Raw genomic sequence first — 18038 nt, 5'->3', positions numbered from 1 at the left:
TTGGGTAAGAGCTATTATTTTGCCCCTCTCAGCCCTCTGATGGTGGTGACAGGCTATTTAGCTTCCCAGCAAAAAAGGCTTGTTTTTGCTGAATTATTTTTATGTCTATATAAAGAGAGAAGCAGGCACATACGTGTGTTTGATATCTACTGCCTTTTGTAGTGATGAGGTTGTTGGGTGTTGCACTCACCTAACTGAAGAACGCTTAAAGTATATTAGGAGAAGTGTTTACTTCATACTCATCATCTCAGCTTTTCCTCTTCGTGCAGACCTGCCCTCTGTCTCTTCTAGACTTCTCTGGATTTTCAGAGCGTCTGGTTCAGCTGCAGCCTTGCTGTGGATATTGCTGTGAGAGCAGAAGCTCAGCACATGCTGCCTCTACCAGCTGTTCCCTGGGCTGCTTCTGTAGTCCCCTACAGAATGCCCCGTTGTGAGGGTCTCCCAGTTTGGGTAGACTCTGTCTTCTGCTCTTCTTCTGGCTCTCGTAGGCCAAGAGAGAGGCAGTTTATGGATCAGTATGAATTACTCCCCTCCTTCCCTGATGCAAACGACATCTCCACGGTAGCAGTGGAAGAGAAGAGCAGTAACTGCTTGCAGGGAATGGCTTTATGAAAAGCCATTATGAAAAGGGAAGTGATCTTTCTGCCTCGCACTTGGGCCTGTGTGGTTCAGTTCAAACATTTTGATTTGAAAAACATAGAGGGCAATTCAGGGAACAGTGCGCCACTGTGTGTAACAGTATCTGCCCACAGCTGCAATAAATCTTGAGAGGTAATTATCTTCCTTAAGGATTATTTGGCTCATTCTCACTAGAAATAATGTCAGATAAGCATTTTTAGTGACCATAATACCAGTTTTCCGTACAAAATTGCTAGTGAATCAGAAGGGATATCTTCAAGGCAGTTCCATCACAAGTCATTGCATATATATGGCTTTTTTAATATGGGCATAATTTTTTAAATTTAATTTTATTTAGCTTTCAGTTGCTTATAAATTAATTTTCTGTGTGAATTTTAATTGATGGTTCCTAATGCTAAGCTTGATTTCTTTATCCGGGTACATTTGAACATCGGCTGGCTAATTTATGGCTCATACAGACTCTGGCAGGTTTTGCGAATAGTCTTTTGGGATGTTAGTGTCCTCTGCCTTCTGCCCTGGCCCTTTATCAGGTTTGCCATGTTTTATGCCATTGAACTGTGAGTTGAGGTGGTCAGGCAATGCTCATGCTTTCAGCTCACTTTGTTAGGAGTGTGGTAACTTTTAGCAAAGTGGTGGGCCATCTGTTAAGCTTATTGGAGTTTAACTGAGATGTTTGTTAAGTTTTAGGCTGGGAGGTGTCTTACACGCAGAAATTTTGCTGATGCTGGCATCTGTACTAGAGAGTGATGGAGGGCATTCCTATATTCTTTCAAGGAGGCTATGTACTAACTCAGCAGTGAATTACTATATAGGTAGTGGCATGTTACAACCTCCCTGAGGTCTTCTGAGTCCCGAGGTAGTAATAGCTCATTAAAATGGTAGTTAATGAGTATAAAGGGATCATTATGCGACTTTCCTACATGACGGGTAGGGCTAAATCCTAACTAGTTCAATAGAAAGTATTCTAAATAAAGAAGGAAGGAATTTGATAAATGCTGCTGGTAGTTCTTTATAAACCTAGCTATTTAAAGCAGTGCATTTGAAAGAACACCCATAGAAATGCATTTTAAATAAATTAATACAGGTTTTTAAATGTATTTTAGAGCTTTCAGAGGTATTAGTAGCCTATATAATCTCAAAGTTATCTTAACATAGTCTGTAATGAAGCATCTTTGGTTAAAAATATGCAGTGTTTTGCCACTTCTGATCAGCTGGGTTTGAAGTTTAAAAAAAAAAAAAAGACTTTTTTTTCCTTAATTACTTAAATTTGTTTTTTTAAGATCTCAAGATTTGTAGACATTTTCTGTTCTATATGGCAGAAATAAACGGTGGAACAATTTCTCCTTGAGGAAGGAGGAGAGTAATGTTCTCCTAATATGATTTTGTTCGTGTTAAACATAACCACCTCACACATGAGGTCTTCTTTTTTATGCTTTTCATTTAACTACTCTTATTTTCTGGAGAAAGGTATTAAGGATTTGTCCAAACTGAACAATGTGGATTTTGTAGCAGTGAGATGAAAAACTTCCTGATCTCAGTAAACGCTTCGTGTCTTCTTCCAGGCTCTAGAAGGACAAACAAACAAATGAAAGACTGCAGACTCAGGTACACCTCGATCTCAAAGCTCAAGTTCAGTGGACAGGGCTATTTTTAAGCTATTTTAAGAAAAATAACATTGCTTCTGCAAAAGGAGTCCTTCAGAAATATTATAGTATGATACAGAAGCTAGGTAAACAATAGAAAAAGGAGGATGGAAGCAAATATAAAATATATTTCTAAAAATATATAAATATATTATAAAAATATAATATATATATGATTTTGAGAGAGGTGCTCCTGCTTTCTGTCATAAATGAAGAAATTATAACTGCTGGGCCTGGACATGGTTTACTACAGTGGCTCTACCATATCCTTATTTAGGTGTTTTTGTTGCAGGAGTTAAGTATGTATTTATAATTAACCAAATACAGACATTTTAAAAGGAACAGTTTAATTTTAGAAAAGTTTTAATGCTATTTGTAGGAATTCCTGCTTGCTTTTCTTGTCAGTTTAGTCCTTATTTTCATCTGACATTCTCAAGGAACCTTGCTGATAATATCTGTTCCGTATTATCTTTCAAAGCTAAAGCTGGTAACGGGTGGAGAAAGTACTCTAAGCTCAAATTATGTGGATGACTTATTAGTGATCATCTACTACAGGATGACTTTCTTAGTAGTTCAGAGTAACTGCGATGTAACAGGAAAAATAAGCCTAATGCCTAGTGGTCCAAGTCATGGAGCAGAGCTCCATGGGGCTTCAAATTCATAGCAAAGGAGTGTTTCCTGCCACCTTTTGATACTTGCCACTCCTTTCGAAGCCCTTTTAGGTTTTGTGAAAATCTCATTGACTTGCTCATGCTCTTCTGGCATGAGCATCTGTCATCTTCAGTGTGACAAGAATACTGTCTTTCAGCCAGGACCGTTTAAACTACATAAACAGATGCAGTAAAGCCAGTTGGAATATTTTCAGAGTAATTATTAAATCGATCATCAAAGGGATATTTAAATTCTAAAATACAGGACTGTTAGTAACCTGCTATACCCTGCTGTGACAGAACCGGTTAAATCTAAGTCACGCCTGGTAAATGTATGCAAGACCTGCCTGTAAAGGAGACTTCAGCAGTCTGTTCCAGTGATGCGCTAGTGATGCTTCTAGGAAGTTTTCCTGGTACCTAACTTAAATCTTCCTGTGCTGTTATCTGACTGTTACTGCTTAGCCCTGATAGATCAGACAAGGCAATTCTTCCATTTTTCTGTACAGCTACCCTTTATGTATTTGAAGATGTTAATTTCCTTGTGTCAGCTCCGTTTTCTTTAGGCTTAAGTCACTCTTGTTCTTTCAGTTTCTCTGAACAGGTCACTATTTTTTCTCCTAGACCTCTTATTATTCAGATTTTTTTGCTTATCTTCCGAACAGGCTTACAGCTTTCTTTAACCGCATTGTTTGAACTGGACGCAGCAATCTGCTGAGGTCTTGCAATTGCTGCGTGAAATGGCATGGATGCTCGTTGCCGTACTGCTCATGTCATGGTGGGCTGTGCTGCACAGAAAGGCGACATCATGCTACTGACTCATGCTCAGCTTGTGGTTCACTGATCATTTCTGCATAACTGCTTTTTTCTATCCTGTGTTTGTGCAGTTGATGAATTCTATCCAGATGTAGACCATTAGTCTTTCACTTAGGAAATAATGTCATGGTTTTTTTAGAGCAATTCTCCAATTTGTCTGGATCTTTTAAAATTCTAATTCTCTTTGACAGCATCTTTGTAGGTTTTCCCAGGTTAGTGTTAACTAGCAACTTAACAGTGATTCTGTAATTCAACTTGCCGGTTAAAATATTGAGTATCAGTGGACCTGGGACAGACCTCATAAAATCCTGTTTGATACACCTTTTCATTTTTGACAGTTAGATCCTTTAACTATTTCAAGGTATGATTTATTTTGTTTCCAGTTTGTTTTGCACCTGCAAGAGAAGCTTCATGATACCCATGTTTTTGTCATTTGTTTAAAAAACGTTGTGCATTGAAAACATTACTTAAGTCAAGGTATGAAAATGATCACTGTCTATTCATTCCAAGCTAATGTAACAGCTTTTATTTAACTGTGTTCTTAAAATACTTTGTGAAGTTGAGCAGCAATTACAAATGTAAATTAGAGCGTTGTATAAGCATTAAGGACTGCTGGGGAGGTATGCTTGTTTACGTGTGTTTTATATTAGCATTTCTGTGTTTGTGTATGAAAATACATACGATGGATGTGTGTGGGTGTATGGGCGTATAAATTGGTATCCTTCACTGCTGATAGGGCTGAGGAAGTTGCTAATAAATAGTTAATGTTTATTGTGAAAGTTGATGCCTGTGGGGATTATTCACCATGTAAATGTTGTGTTGATGCATAAGATAATGGGTAGATTTTTGAAAACTTCTGTGTTGGAGATAATTGTTCTTTGTTGGCTTCTTGTATGGTTTTATAATATTTTCTTTTCAGCTATACATCGTATATCCCATCTCGTATGCCCTTTCCTCATTTTTTGGACATCAGAAGGGAGGGTAATAAACACCTTTCAAAAATATGAAAAGTTTTAGAGCTTACAAGTCAGTTAAAGATGTAGTCACAAAAGTGACAGCAACAGTTCAGGTGACACAGGAATTCAGTCATTAGTAGCCCAAGCGTTTTTTTGTGGGTGGTTTTTTTGTTTTGTTTTTTTTTTTTAATGTTGGTCTTTGGTTTTCTTTAAGACCTAGGTCTGTGGTCATTAGTAATCTCCCTCCAAAAAATTACGCTTAAATTGAGATCTGGGAAGCAGTTATTTGAAAAGACAGGCTAGGTGTATAGAAACATATGGGTCAGTAATGTCAGTTCTGATGGAAGGGGTGTAATGAGAACAGGATAAGCAAGAGGACGAGGAGGTAAAGGCCTGGTATGGATGTAGCCTTGCTGATTCTCTAATTTCCTTTAATTCCTTACCCTCTGGAAAGAAGTTGGAAATATACTAAAGCTGAACTGTAGCAAGAAAACTATATAAACAATCAAATAGCAGCATATTTTGGGCATTACATTGTAGGAAGGGTTGGAACTTGTCAGATCCAACACCCCAAAATCTTTGCCACCTTAGACTGATGCTCCACAGTGGTGAGTGTGGACTGCATTCAGCTGTCCTTGGGTATAGTGTCACCTCTCTTGGAAATCAGGGGGCTGTGCTATCTAGGGGCAGAGGCATTGAGCAAGAAATGCACTACAGGAGACATCACATTTTGCTTTCCCTGCCAACCTGGACTGTAAAAGCAGTGGTCTTTCTTTGCAGCAATTTAGTTCCTGTGAATATGTTGCAGGATCAGGAATTTTGTAGGTAGTATTTTTATCTGGGAGCTGTAGGCTGGAAATCTCTAATGCAATAGGCAGATTTCCAAGAGAACTCCTTAGATTAGCCTATAAGGGAATACACACAGGTGTATATATAAATATACACAACTATCTATATTATAAAAATATATATTACACATATTAGATAAATACATAAACAATAAATGTAATAGATAAAATGGAATCAAAACAAATAGGTAATAGTGTTCCTGGAAAAACATGTGAAATAAATAAAGGATACCTACTCATTCCTTCCTTGTGAACTACCAGAATGAAAAACTAAATGGAAATAAACTATAACAGTAGGCAGGATTTCAAATTAGTCAGTATTGGCTTGGATAATGTCCTCAGTTGTTGTTGGATAGCTTTTCTCCGTTTTGAATTTGAAGAGTAACTCTAAAAGTGTTGAGAGTTGGTGAGTGTTCTCTGCATCTCAGAGACAAAGCTCATGTTAAATCATAACTTACAGTTATATATGACAGTGTTCTCTTGGGCAATCTAATTTTTCCTAAATAATCAGTTTCTGAAAATCTAAGTAAAAAAGGTAAAAGGCTAAAATAGTTTCAACAGAAGAAAAAAATTACATATAAATACTGTTGTTCAAATTGGTCAAGAAGACCTAAGCCCATGTAATTGTGCACCTGTGCTGAGAAGAACACTTTTTTTGGTTTCTCAAGCATGAGGCAGCAGAATTTTCATTCATTTGGCACGCTAGGCTGAAAACAGAGTCTTCTTTCATTTGACACACTCCCCTGGAAACAAACATGCCAGTGAAGGGATTGTGCCAGTTATCAGAAGCTCACAGGAATACATTGTGCTGGTTTGTATTCATTTTCATTTCATGAATTGCTTTAAAACTTAGCAACATAAAAAAGCATTAAAACACCTTTTTAGCATTATTTTTAGTTCCTACGTATTTCCCTGCTGTGCTGTTATTCAGTTTAAATCAACGGAATGTTGTGAGACACATGGCTTGGTTTGCAGCAGAGCAAATCTCTCCTCCTGCCTGGGTATACTTGGAGCATTCATCTGTAGAGAAGCAGCAAATTTGAGTTTAACTCATTTTACATCCTTGAAAAAGATGAGTGTCTTAGAAAGAAGTTCAAGCAAAATAAAGGGTGAATTGAACAAAGGTTATGCAGCAAGAAATTTAAGCCAAAACTCAGCTGACATCTGTTAACTATAAAAGTTCACAGATAATGCTTGGTCTTCTGGGAGACACTTGCTTTTCTTTCCTAGAGTTATATTCTTCAGGATTGCCAGCAGGTCCTTCCCACCTCCGGAATTTGCTACAAGACTCTATTTCCCTCATAGATGTTTTTCCAAGTGCAAACTTGGCAAACTCAGGTGCACTTCTTGGAACTAATCTGGTCATGGGAGCTTAAATTAGGACCAGGTTGCAGTGGATGCATGTGAAGCAAATATGGGAGCAGTATTTTAATCAAGTTTGATATGGGTGAAGATTCATTTATTTCCTAGTCTTGTGCTGTTGCTGCTGTTAGAGGAGCAACCATGTTAGACATGGGTATGTCTGCTTTATGTAGCTGTTGCTTTTCCTCCTGGTGCTACTGAGCAATTTGTGTTTAGAAACAGCATGCAGGTGTGACTTTTTTTTTTTTTTAAAGGGAAATTACTTTCCTAAAAGGTGTTTGAGGAAATGGGGATGTTTGTGATTGTGCACAGGAGATATGTATTGTGACATTTAAGGCTATTGGTACTGATGGTGGGAATTCTTTTGTTTGTTTCTAAGAGAGTCTTGTTTACTTTTTTAATTATTAAAAAAAAAAAAAGTACAAAGTCTAGAGTGAATGCAAGCCATTAAATTACACAGTTTTGGTGGTAAGCTTCCAGAGTCAGAATGGCCTTCAAACAGGTTGAAAGGTATGTGTCAGCCTATGCTGAACCAAAGTGGGGTGAGAATCGGGTTGGAAGAAGGGTCACAGCTATATGGTTTCCATCCTAAGAATGACCTAGAGAAGGGTTGTGGAGCAACAGTGGTTGCTGTTTTGTCCCCATATGAGAGCAAGACACTTAGGAGGGGTCACACTGTGTTCCCTGATGTTGCTCAAAGAATGAGGGCTGTGGATATTCAGTTGTTGGCCTACGGTCATGTTTGTTTGGTCTCTGACACTTATGGATATTAGTTTTCTGTGGACTTCACATGAAAACAACCAGGTAGAAAGTAGCAATGCTGACACAATGTTTAATGGACAGCTGTAGCTTCTGTCCAGTTATCTGCCCCTGCTTGTTTTGTGATTTTTTTGTGGGACAGCCTGTGTATCCTGCAGTTTCAAACCACGGAAGAAAAATATGTGAATGTGAATTTACAAAACTTACGTTTTGTTTCTTTTTCTGTACCATTCTGCTTCAACTTGTATACCTGATGGTTACCAGAAGGGAAGTAGTGACTTATACCCCTTCTTCTACACAAAAATTCTGACTGGAATATTTTGTTGAAGGAGCCATATACATTTGGATTGCTCTTGAATAAAATAAACCCCAAACACAAGAGTTATATAAGTTTGATTTATAATTTGGGAAGGTTGAAAAAGGCCTCATGAAGGCCTGCGTGCACTGAGGTTATTTACAGGTATAAGGTTCACACTTGAAATACGGTCGGCTGATGCTCTGTACAATTGTCACTTTTGGTTGCCATATAGCTTCAGTAACACGCGCTGTGGAAAATTCTACACAGTTATTCAGCAGCACTGCAATGAAATAGATATACTGATGTCATTCTCTTTTCACCCATTAACAAGTGATTGGACCAACTTCAAGTGAATAGAAACGTGATTTCTATCCGCATACTTGGTCCTCTGGACCACATGCCTTCCCGTTGCTAATAAAGATAACGCCACCTATTTGAAGACATCGGCAGGCATATTTAAAACCCAAGATGAATTGAGCACATTTACTGCGTTAGAAGCAGTTGCTAAATTGTAAGTAACTAAGTCTTGTTGTATGACTGCATTGCACTCAAGGGAACAATTTAGGTTTTGAATTGTATATGTTGGTAAGTGAAAACTATGTAGACATTGATTATTTTTTCCCCTTGACCTAATCACTGTTTGCCTATGGCAATATCTGATATGTTACGTGTTCACCAAGAATTGTCTTGGGGCCGTAATGAGGCTTTTTTTTTTTAGCTTCATTAGTAATCATAGTTATATTAGGAATAGAAGGCAATGGAGCAATATACTTGTACTGTACTACACGAGTTTTTCTATTTATTGTAAAGGTGGAAGTGAACTCTCTAGGTGGGAGTCTGAATTTGTAAAGACAGAGGAGGAGGTCAGATTTGAATCTTTGTGCATTTTCAGCAAGAATTTAATTTAAAAAAAATGGAAGGCAAATGCCTATTTAGATTATTTATTTTTTTAGGTGTTGTGAAAAAATCCTTTGTTTCTCCTTATGTATTTGTAGTCTAATGATAGAACTTTTCTTGGTAATACTACAGAATATGACAATGATGCTGAGTAAAATAAAATTTAGTAATGCATTTTTCATTGTCTGAATTGAACAAGCTGCCAAAAGTAAATGACATAAATAGTGAGAAGAATGTTTCCTCTTCTCCCCCTTCCCTGGGAATCTGATATGTATCACACTTTAGACAAAAATTAAAAATTCCAACAGAGTACCTTCAGAAATGTGTTTAACTTTTGACATACTGTTGATTCCTTCAAATGGTAATTTTGTTTCTGTGCTATAATACTTGTTTGTAGTGTAAGGGATTGTGCCAAAAAGTGTAAAAGATCGAACTTTTAACTTCTACCTAGAGGTCATGTAACTAGACACATGGACACTCTGCTTGTTCAATGAAGTGTTAGCAATTAAAAAATTCCCACATGAATATTTGCATGCGTAAGAGGCCAAACTGTGGCCTACCTAAATATAGACCTGCAGTTTGGTATTTCTGAGAACTAATTCTAGGACAAAACACCTTTTCCTCCATTGACTTGTCTACTCTTGTGCTTTTTTTCCAGCTATGCAGCTGACAGCTGAGCAGTTTTTATTTTAGCTTAGAGCATTCATTTTGCATTATCTTTTAATATAAGTGCTTATTTTATGCTTTGTTTTTCAAAATATACGTGATGGAGTATTGCCTTTTTTCCTCCTGAACATCGATGACTCATATGAAAGTGGACTTAGATGCTGCACGTGGAAGTGTGTGCTGTTGTTGCAGTGAGAGCAGTTCTCAACTTGTAAGATCTGTTAACTGGAAACGGGTGTGTAAAGAGATGTTCAACCTTGGAAATGTGATGGCACAATATTGCTTTGAAAAGACAGTTACCAAGAAATAGGGTGATGCTTTTGATGTTTGTATCCACATGAGGGAGACAGTGTGACAGGCTCATTTGCCTTAATTGGTGGCAAAACTTGCCAACCTGAAGCACAGTGTTGGAGGAATCACTGAATGCACTAGCTGTCTGTAACATTACCAGCTCCTTCTGCTATTAACTGATATGCCTATACAGATTTTATTTTTCCCTTCTTAGATGTAACTGAGATTGAGACTTCTGAATTGTAAACAAAGCCATCCAACATGCCTTCTGAGCTTTTTCTTTGAAACAAACAAAACCTTAGTGTGGTCATGGCTTTCTCTGTCTAATCTTTGGACTTCTGCCCTAATATGTAAAATAATATCTTAGTCTGTGGAAAACACTGACTTTTAACTCAGTGTTTTGTTGCTCAGCCTTTATGGAAATGTTACTGAAGGTGGCCAACAGAGTCAGTCAGCTATAAATGAAAGTCTCTTAGAACAGCTGACTTCAGTATAGTAGATGTTTCTTTTTTAGTTTGAAAAGAATCGTTCTTTGTAGCTTATTTAGGGTCATACTCTGCTAGGAAGTTCTGTAGTGATGAGAGGCTTTTCTCAAAAACCAACCACTTTTGTTCAGGGCAGCTCCTAGGGGATCTGGAACCTTGCCTGAAGATGCCTAACGTTGCCCGTAGGTAGCATGAATTAGCAAAATGTTTGGAACATACATAATTTTCCTGTGTTGTGCTTGACAGTATTGTGAAGATTTGGTTAGCAGGCAGACTTATTGTTGCTTTAGAAATTTATATGGACCAGTTGTAATTAAATCATTTACAGCAACGTCCCATATTTAATTACTTATCGGTGGTATTGTCCCCTTTTCAACCTTGTAGGGGCTTAATTACAATTAGCTGATACGTTCATAAAGCTCACTTTCATGGTTTAGCTAAAACCATGGCCAGTAAACTATTTCCTGATTTTTATTTGCTGTAGTACTGTTGAAATATTGTATTTCGTTTTGAAGACAAGCCCACATTGTTTATGAAGTGGCTGTCTGGGTTGGTAGATGAGGGGAAACAAAACCTCTAAATTATTTCTGGTAACAAAGATGAACAATCTGTTTTTGTAAATTTATAAATTTTTGTTTCAACTTCTCAAGGTGAAGCAACATAAATATTTAAGCAACTTTATTGTTTCAGAGTTGACTTGGGATCTCTTGCTTTGCTTAAGCATGAAACAGATAAACTACCTTTTGTCCTGATCTTTTACACAAATAATCACGGTTGCTTACTTTTTTTTGCTTGTTTATTGTTTGAAGTAATTGGAAGAATACTGTGGGACAACTCTTTAATGTGCTTTTATCAGGTTTTTAACTGTTCATCGGGAGTGTTCCAAAAATAATACCAGGCACGTTTAAATGTGTGGCAGAGAAGGAATAAGCTGTGGTTTATCCCAAATACACGGTCGGAGGTACTCATTTCTTGAGGTTATCATGGTCTCAATCCCTAATTTTTAAAAGATTTATTTACTTTGCATTTTTGCATTTATTTAATATAATTCTATTAAGTCTACATCTCAAGAATTTAGTGTTTCTTTGTGCTTAGAATAGATACGTAGTCACTGTCTCTTCCTTCCCCTTAACCAAGAGTTAAAAATAAACCTATAAAACAATGGCAATATGAAACAACTCGCTGGCAGTAATCAAGCTGGAAGCAAGCTGGTACTTAACCAGAGGAATTCTGCTTTGGCGTGCACACGCCTTAGAAGTAGCTGTTGGAAAATTTAAAAATGAAAAAACGCATGTGCGGTCTTTTCAGGAGAAATCTTCCCTGTGAGTAATAAAAGCAGCTTCTTTTGGCAGACAAGAGACTGTGGAAACTTCGGTCTTGCATTAGGGGATAATACCAGCTTCCTTAAAATATAATTTTAAAGCTGAATTTTCTCAAATTCTGCATTTTTCTCTGCTTTATCCTTTTCCCCTTCCCCTCCTCTAGTCTTTCTCTAATAGTCACTCCTGGCCCAAACTTGTATACAGCATTATTATAGCCTCATGTTATAAAACTGAAAATTTTACAATGAAAATAATGATTTGTAATAAAAAGCCTGACAGACTAATTACAGTATTGCATTAATTATTATCTTATTTCAGCTCTGTTCCTCTCACAGCTAATTCAGATCTGGGTTTTGGTGGTTTTTAAAACCCAATCGACACTGTAATTTTGAGAGAGAGAATATACTGGGGAACAATATATATAAATTCAAGAAATAAAAATTGTCAGATAAAACAGTTGATTTCTAAAATGTTGCCTTGGACATGTTAGTAGTAGAATGCAAGTAGTTCTGCTTAAAAGTGATGCTTTGTGGATCTCGCAGTGAGTGTAACATCTCATATAATACAGGTGTAACACCTTACTATATAATACAACTCTTGAAATCTTCCATTTCTGGATATCTTTATAGCTTGTACTAAATAGCAGTCATTAATTCAGAAATTTGTGCATTGTGCAGCTGAGTTGGTACATCATTGATGTATTTTACGTTCTGAGTTTTATTTTTTCTCCCAAAATGTGTGCAATTCTTATAATGATTAAGGTATAGATTGATGTCAGTGCTACAGTATAGCTTCAAGACTGCAATTTGAAGCTACTTTAGAAAAATACAGTTCTTTAGACATGGTGAAGCTGAAGTTGAATGGAAGTCCTATTAGTGGTGAATTACATGTAAATATTAATAAGGGAAGAGTTCATAGCAAGTCCTGAGTTTGGGAAATTGAGCATGATAATTTGCTGAAATGATGTCTGTCTTGAAGATGTGCAGGTGCAATAATTTTCAGTTTTTATTTGAACTTTTAAATGGTGCAGAAGGTGCCGGGGCTAGTTTTTAAGCAAGAAAGTGTTTGGAAGTTTTGGCAAATATCATTGTAATGGATGTATGGTAATGAAAGAAGTTAAGATGAAAGATGAATTGGCCTGAATGACTGTTCAGTCATTTAGGCTAGGCTGGTTGCATGGTTTGGTTGTTAGACATCTCAAATTACGTTGCCTTAGTTCCTGCACTCGGTTGGCTGTCTTCACATCTTGACAAAGTTCTGGGAATTAGTTTCTGACAGTTTGCTTTGTTTTCCTTTTTCAGGATGCTTCGTCTGCAGACATTCGGAAAGCATATCGAAAGCTTTCCCTAATTTTACACCCAGACAAGAATAAGGATGAAAACGCAGAAACACAGTTTAGGCAAGTAAGTGCAATGTGTGGCATTAAAAGTTTTAGGGAAAATAGAATCAGAATTTTTTATGATGATGTTGTTCTAGTAAGAACAATGGTACACCTTTGAAGTGACTAAGTTGAACACTGTATTACATTTTTCCTGGTGTAGCTAGATTAAAAACAAGTACACTTTTTTGGAATTAATTTGTTGAATAACTCAGATGTAGTATTTACCTGTATATTAAAAATAATTTGAACACTTAGACTTATACTCTTAGAAGGAAAATGTTTTGCACTTCTGTAAGACTGTTTATAAATAGTCTTTTCAAAAGCAGTAGGGAAAATTTCTGGTCAGTTCTCAATGCAAGTCATTTAGGCATAATTTAATGAAAATAATTAATTTTAGTTTTTGAATTTTTGCCTTTTGAATCTTTACAGGGTGAAACATGAGACTGTTGTAATTAGCTCTGCCTTTAAAAATACACTTCTGATGACTAAATACAGGCTACTTAATTTCAGTAAGGTTTTTAGGATGAAACGAATGATACCTTTTATTTTTAAGGTGTAACTGAGACAAGACTCAGTTTGACAGATGTGAGGAGGGAAAAAACCAAATCTTTTGTAGGAGTTGCTTGTCTGCGTATCTGATGACACTTTGTATATGAATATGTCACTGTTTCTTTTGCTTACTGAGTTTGCTTCTTAGTGCTGTAGGGAAGAGTGAAAACTAGCAAAGGCCATTAGTCGTGAATGTAAAATACGATACTGCTATTCAAACTTTATAAACTCAATCCTTAAGTAAACTCTTTTGCGCGTTTTTTTTTCTGGTTTTGTTTTAGTTGGTGGCCATCTATGAGGTTTTAAAGGATGAAGAAAGGAGACAGAGGTGAGTTAATTTGCACAGGTTCTTAAATAAAGTATTCATGCCAGTGATATATTGAAGTCCTATTTGGCTTAATTGTAACTTTTCAGATTAATTTTTGCATAATTTAAGTTTGTAATTCCTATGTAGCTGTTTAATTAAAGATTTTGTGTGGCTTAAAGGGGAAGCTGGTGTATATTTTTGTGTGATATACTGGTTATTCTTCTTTAAAACTAGTATTTGAAAAAACTTTAAAAGCTAGCTGTTATTTGGAGCAATTTTTTTGACACTTAACAATTATATCACTTTTTGTTGAGTTGTGTCAATTATCATTGCTTGCTTTATTAAAGCTGTGGTTGAAAATATAGGCCACTGATTCAACTGTCAGTTGTATCTCATTATATCAATAAAAGGTTTGTTGCATGATATTTAGGGATTATTTCCAGTGTATGTCTCTTCAACATTGTTTTCTGTTGCTTAGTGCATTGTTTTTTCTTTCAGATGTTTTATCTATAATACTGTAAACTTTCATATACATAGCATAATTTTTTTTAAAATAAATTATAGTTGTCCTTGCAGCTTCAGGAGCAGGTCCAGCAGTACCTGAAGGGGATAGGATTAAGAATTGAAAACCTGGGGCTGATCTGCTTTCTGGAAGACTGTTTTGAACACACACACACCCCTCCCCCCTTTTAAGCAGATGACCATTTAAACTAATGATTATCAAGAAAACTGAGACACTGAACGAGTTTTGCTTTTGGGTTGGAATTTTGGTAAATCATCCTTTGGCTTACAAGTCTTTAAACAGAGCTTCACAAGACATTTCTTGAAGGGTTTTTGGCTTTGTAGACGTCTTGGCAGGAGTCCAGGTTTTATAGTACAGATTAGCTACTTTTTGATAATCCTCTCTTGAAGTGTCATGAAAATGTTCTTCATAGGAAGTACTTTTGGAAATTTGTATTTTTTTTTTTATTTCACCTCTCACAAGAGAATTTTGTTGTGAAGTTCTACTCAAGGAAAGTTTTAAAAAAAAATGCTAGTTACATAGTTTTAGACCACTTGAAAAGTGAGTTATCCCCAAAATTTTCCCACCATTTTGTTTATAACATTATTTACATACACTTTGTGATATTGCCTTTCTGGAACTTAGTTCCAGCATGTAACTTCTAGGAATTCCCTTGCAGCTGTAAAAGCAGTATTTTGCACGGAACCGTGATGCAGTAGCTTGTAAAAAATTATGTTTTTAAGCCTTGGATACATTATGAATGTGACTAACTTTCCCAACTTGTTTGTGAGAATATTGTTAATTAGTGCAGCACAGTGATTACAAATGAGAAGTTAAAGCAGCAGTAGATTGTTCTAGCTTAGATTGATTTCATTGTCAATAACTTATTTTGTACGTAGACAATGTCATCTTTTTCTTGCACAGTGTGGATGTGTGGTTGATATTGCTTCTATAGTTGATTAAATATAAATATAGTGGATTAAATGGTGTTTACCTTCAGATAATTTTCTGGAAATAATATGTGGAGTTTATAAATAACAAGTAGAGTAGCAGAGCTGTATGGTCTCATTGCTTTGAGAAAACCTTTATTGATCAGATTTATTACACAGTCTAATGATAAACTCTCAGTTGAGCTTGTAAATGGAGGGTGGTCTAACCTGTAAGGCATTGCTGTAACATGTCTTTAAAACAAGTCTTAAGTAAGTTGTGCTAGGAACTGCTCCCCCTGTAATATTGTTTCTGGTGTAAGGGTTTCTTGCAACTGTATGGCAAAGGAAAGGGGAGAGTCGTTGCTTTTTGGGATCTTCCTACTTTAGATGTTGATATTTGGCTATGCATTGTGTGAGGTGATGGACCTAGTGGAAGAAGCTCGAAGTTTACTGTCCTGCCCATGCATTGGGGAGAAGCTACGCTGCACCCTTTGTCTCTCGGCTTATCAACTCAGTAACTCAGTTTTATCCTGAATCCAGAGACACTTATTTGGGTCTGCTGTAACAAGGCTTTCTGCCAGATTTTTTTTTTTTCTTTCCCCTTGGCACTGTGGTAGTTTTTATTTCGAAAGTAACTCAAAGACCTGATGGGATGAGGTGGAAATTAATTCCATTTCTTACAAATTAGTTGGTGAGGAATTCTGGCAGTTTAGCTGGGAATCCCATCACAACTGGACACCTAAATGGTTTGGGGCACGGGATTACACTGCCTCGAGAAGAGTGAGCTGCAGGCTTCTGCTTCTGTACAATGAAGTTGTATCTGTACCTGCCTCTTACTGTTCACCTCAAAAGTGATGTAATCCAGCATTGGTCCTGGTGTGCGTACAGAGAGTGGAACAACTAAAGGCAAGAATAAGGTCCTGCACTGTATGAGTGAGTGATTAACTCATTTTGAAACAATAAAATTACACCGTTCCTCCATGTCTTGGTGAATATCAGAGGTGTTAATTGTTTGTGTGCGCGTAGAGAAACAGCATTCTAAAAAGGCAGATCTGTTGGCCAGCTATATGTAATTATTTTTCTAAAACCTTTGTATTTTCATGTTTATCAGTGAATTTTTACTTTAGCTGATGGCAGACGTCTTTCTTAAAATATTATAGTTCTTCTACTGACAATTATAATACAGGGCTTTATAATTAAAATGTGGTTTGCTTTTTTGAGAAAGTTATATATTTGCTTGTGAAGTATACTAATATTATTATTAGAACTACAGAATATAGTAATATTACTGTGTCAGTACTTTTTTCTTACACACTTTGACTGATACAAAATCAAAAGATTCTAATATTCTAACATTAAACATACATGCAGCATTGTTTAATGTAGCAGTGTTTAACATTAAATTAAACATACCTGCAGCAGAACATAATATTTTATGTTTTGTATACACACTGCAGAGTGTGTGAAATTCTACAGAAAAGTTTATCTTTAGGGTATGTAGAGATAGGTTCATTTCCCAAAATACACTTTACTTTAGGACATTTATTGGTAAATCAACTTGACAATGATAAATTTTATTAGCCTTTGATTATTTTTATTTTTTGAAAAAGTAGATAGTTTTAAGCACTTCTATTAATTGTAATTAGGCAAAAATCTTAGCTTTTAATTTCATTGTTTGTTACCATTTTAAGGAGCTTTTTTTACCTACCAGGCCTACCCTCTGTAACAATGTGGGCTTGATTACAGGAAGCATTTGCAAAGGAATCAAGATACACTTGTTTAGAGTAAGAAAGGTGTTTATCTTAGCTCTCATTATAATTAAATGTCTGTATTCATAAGTATAAATTGTTCTGCCTGATGTTGTACTGGATGTCTTTGACAGCTTGAGGAAAAAAGGCCCCCAAAATAAAAAACGCCAGTGCAGTCTTCCCATAGTTCAGAATAGATCTCATTAATTCAAGGTTATAGTATGTAAACTATAACAGATCTCTGAAATTGTTTGAAATATGAAATGCAGTGGCTCTCTTAAAGGGAAAAGTAAATTATAATTCTATTAACATAGATGATATTGTAATTAGCTACTACAGCTAATGGATTTTTTTTCTTGCAATGTAATTGATTCTACAAAGAGCTCTAAAAAATATTTCATGAAACTTCACAGAAGAATGAAATTTTAATGATCTTGCAATTGGTTACTTGTTAGTACAAGACTACCAAGTCTTGTATAGAATCCTAAGTTTTAAAATAAAGATTCAACTTCAGTTACAAATGGGGATTTTTTTGTCTTTTTGTTTCTGTACTCATGCTTTGGGGTTTTTTAGCTTGCCGACTGCTACATTTCAGAGACAACTGGCAGGCATACTCATATGTCAAATATTTGCTGCATTCTGTGTACATATGTCTGAGGAAAAAATACTGCAGATGTATTTTTCCTTTTCAGCTTGATTTTTTTTTTCCTTACATAGAGTAACAATTAATATAGGTTGCCAAAAGAAGAATGCTTTGTAATTAAATATTGAATGTAGTTCTTGATGCACATGGATTAACTATCTTTCATAGTTAATATAGGTTTCTATAAAGAAATTCTTTCATGAGAAACTTGGTTTTAATTAAACCACATCCTAAATTTGGAAATCAAGATTTAAAAATTATGGGAAGCTTCTGAGTTTCAGTAGGATAGTTTTCCAGTTGAAAACCTAAAAATCACTGATATCTTTATTTTTCAAATACAGAGCTTAATT

The 18038-nt window shown here is 36.0% G+C and overlaps 1 protein-coding gene across 1 annotated transcript in view; it reads left to right on the top strand.

Moving 5' to 3' along the window:
- DNAJC1 (DnaJ (Hsp40) homolog, subfamily C, member 1) overlaps nt 1-18038 on the top strand; it is a 165165-nt gene that overhangs the window by 76045 nt on the left and 71082 nt on the right. The window contains exons 6-8 of the mRNA XM_009330610.1: nt 11594-11629; nt 12931-13032; nt 13841-13887. Coding sequence (XP_009328885.1) covers nt 11594-11629; nt 12931-13032; nt 13841-13887 — 185 coding nt within the window. The remainder of the gene's footprint in view (nt 1-11593; nt 11630-12930; nt 13033-13840; nt 13888-18038) is intronic.

Source organism: Pygoscelis adeliae, unplaced genomic scaffold (assembly GCF_000699105.1).
Source record: "Pygoscelis adeliae isolate BGI_AS28 unplaced genomic scaffold, ASM69910v1 Scaffold27, whole genome shotgun sequence".
NCBI classification, from domain to species: Eukaryota; Metazoa; Chordata; class Aves; order Sphenisciformes; family Spheniscidae; genus Pygoscelis; species Pygoscelis adeliae.
This window is presented reverse-complemented; position numbering and strand designations above follow the sequence as displayed.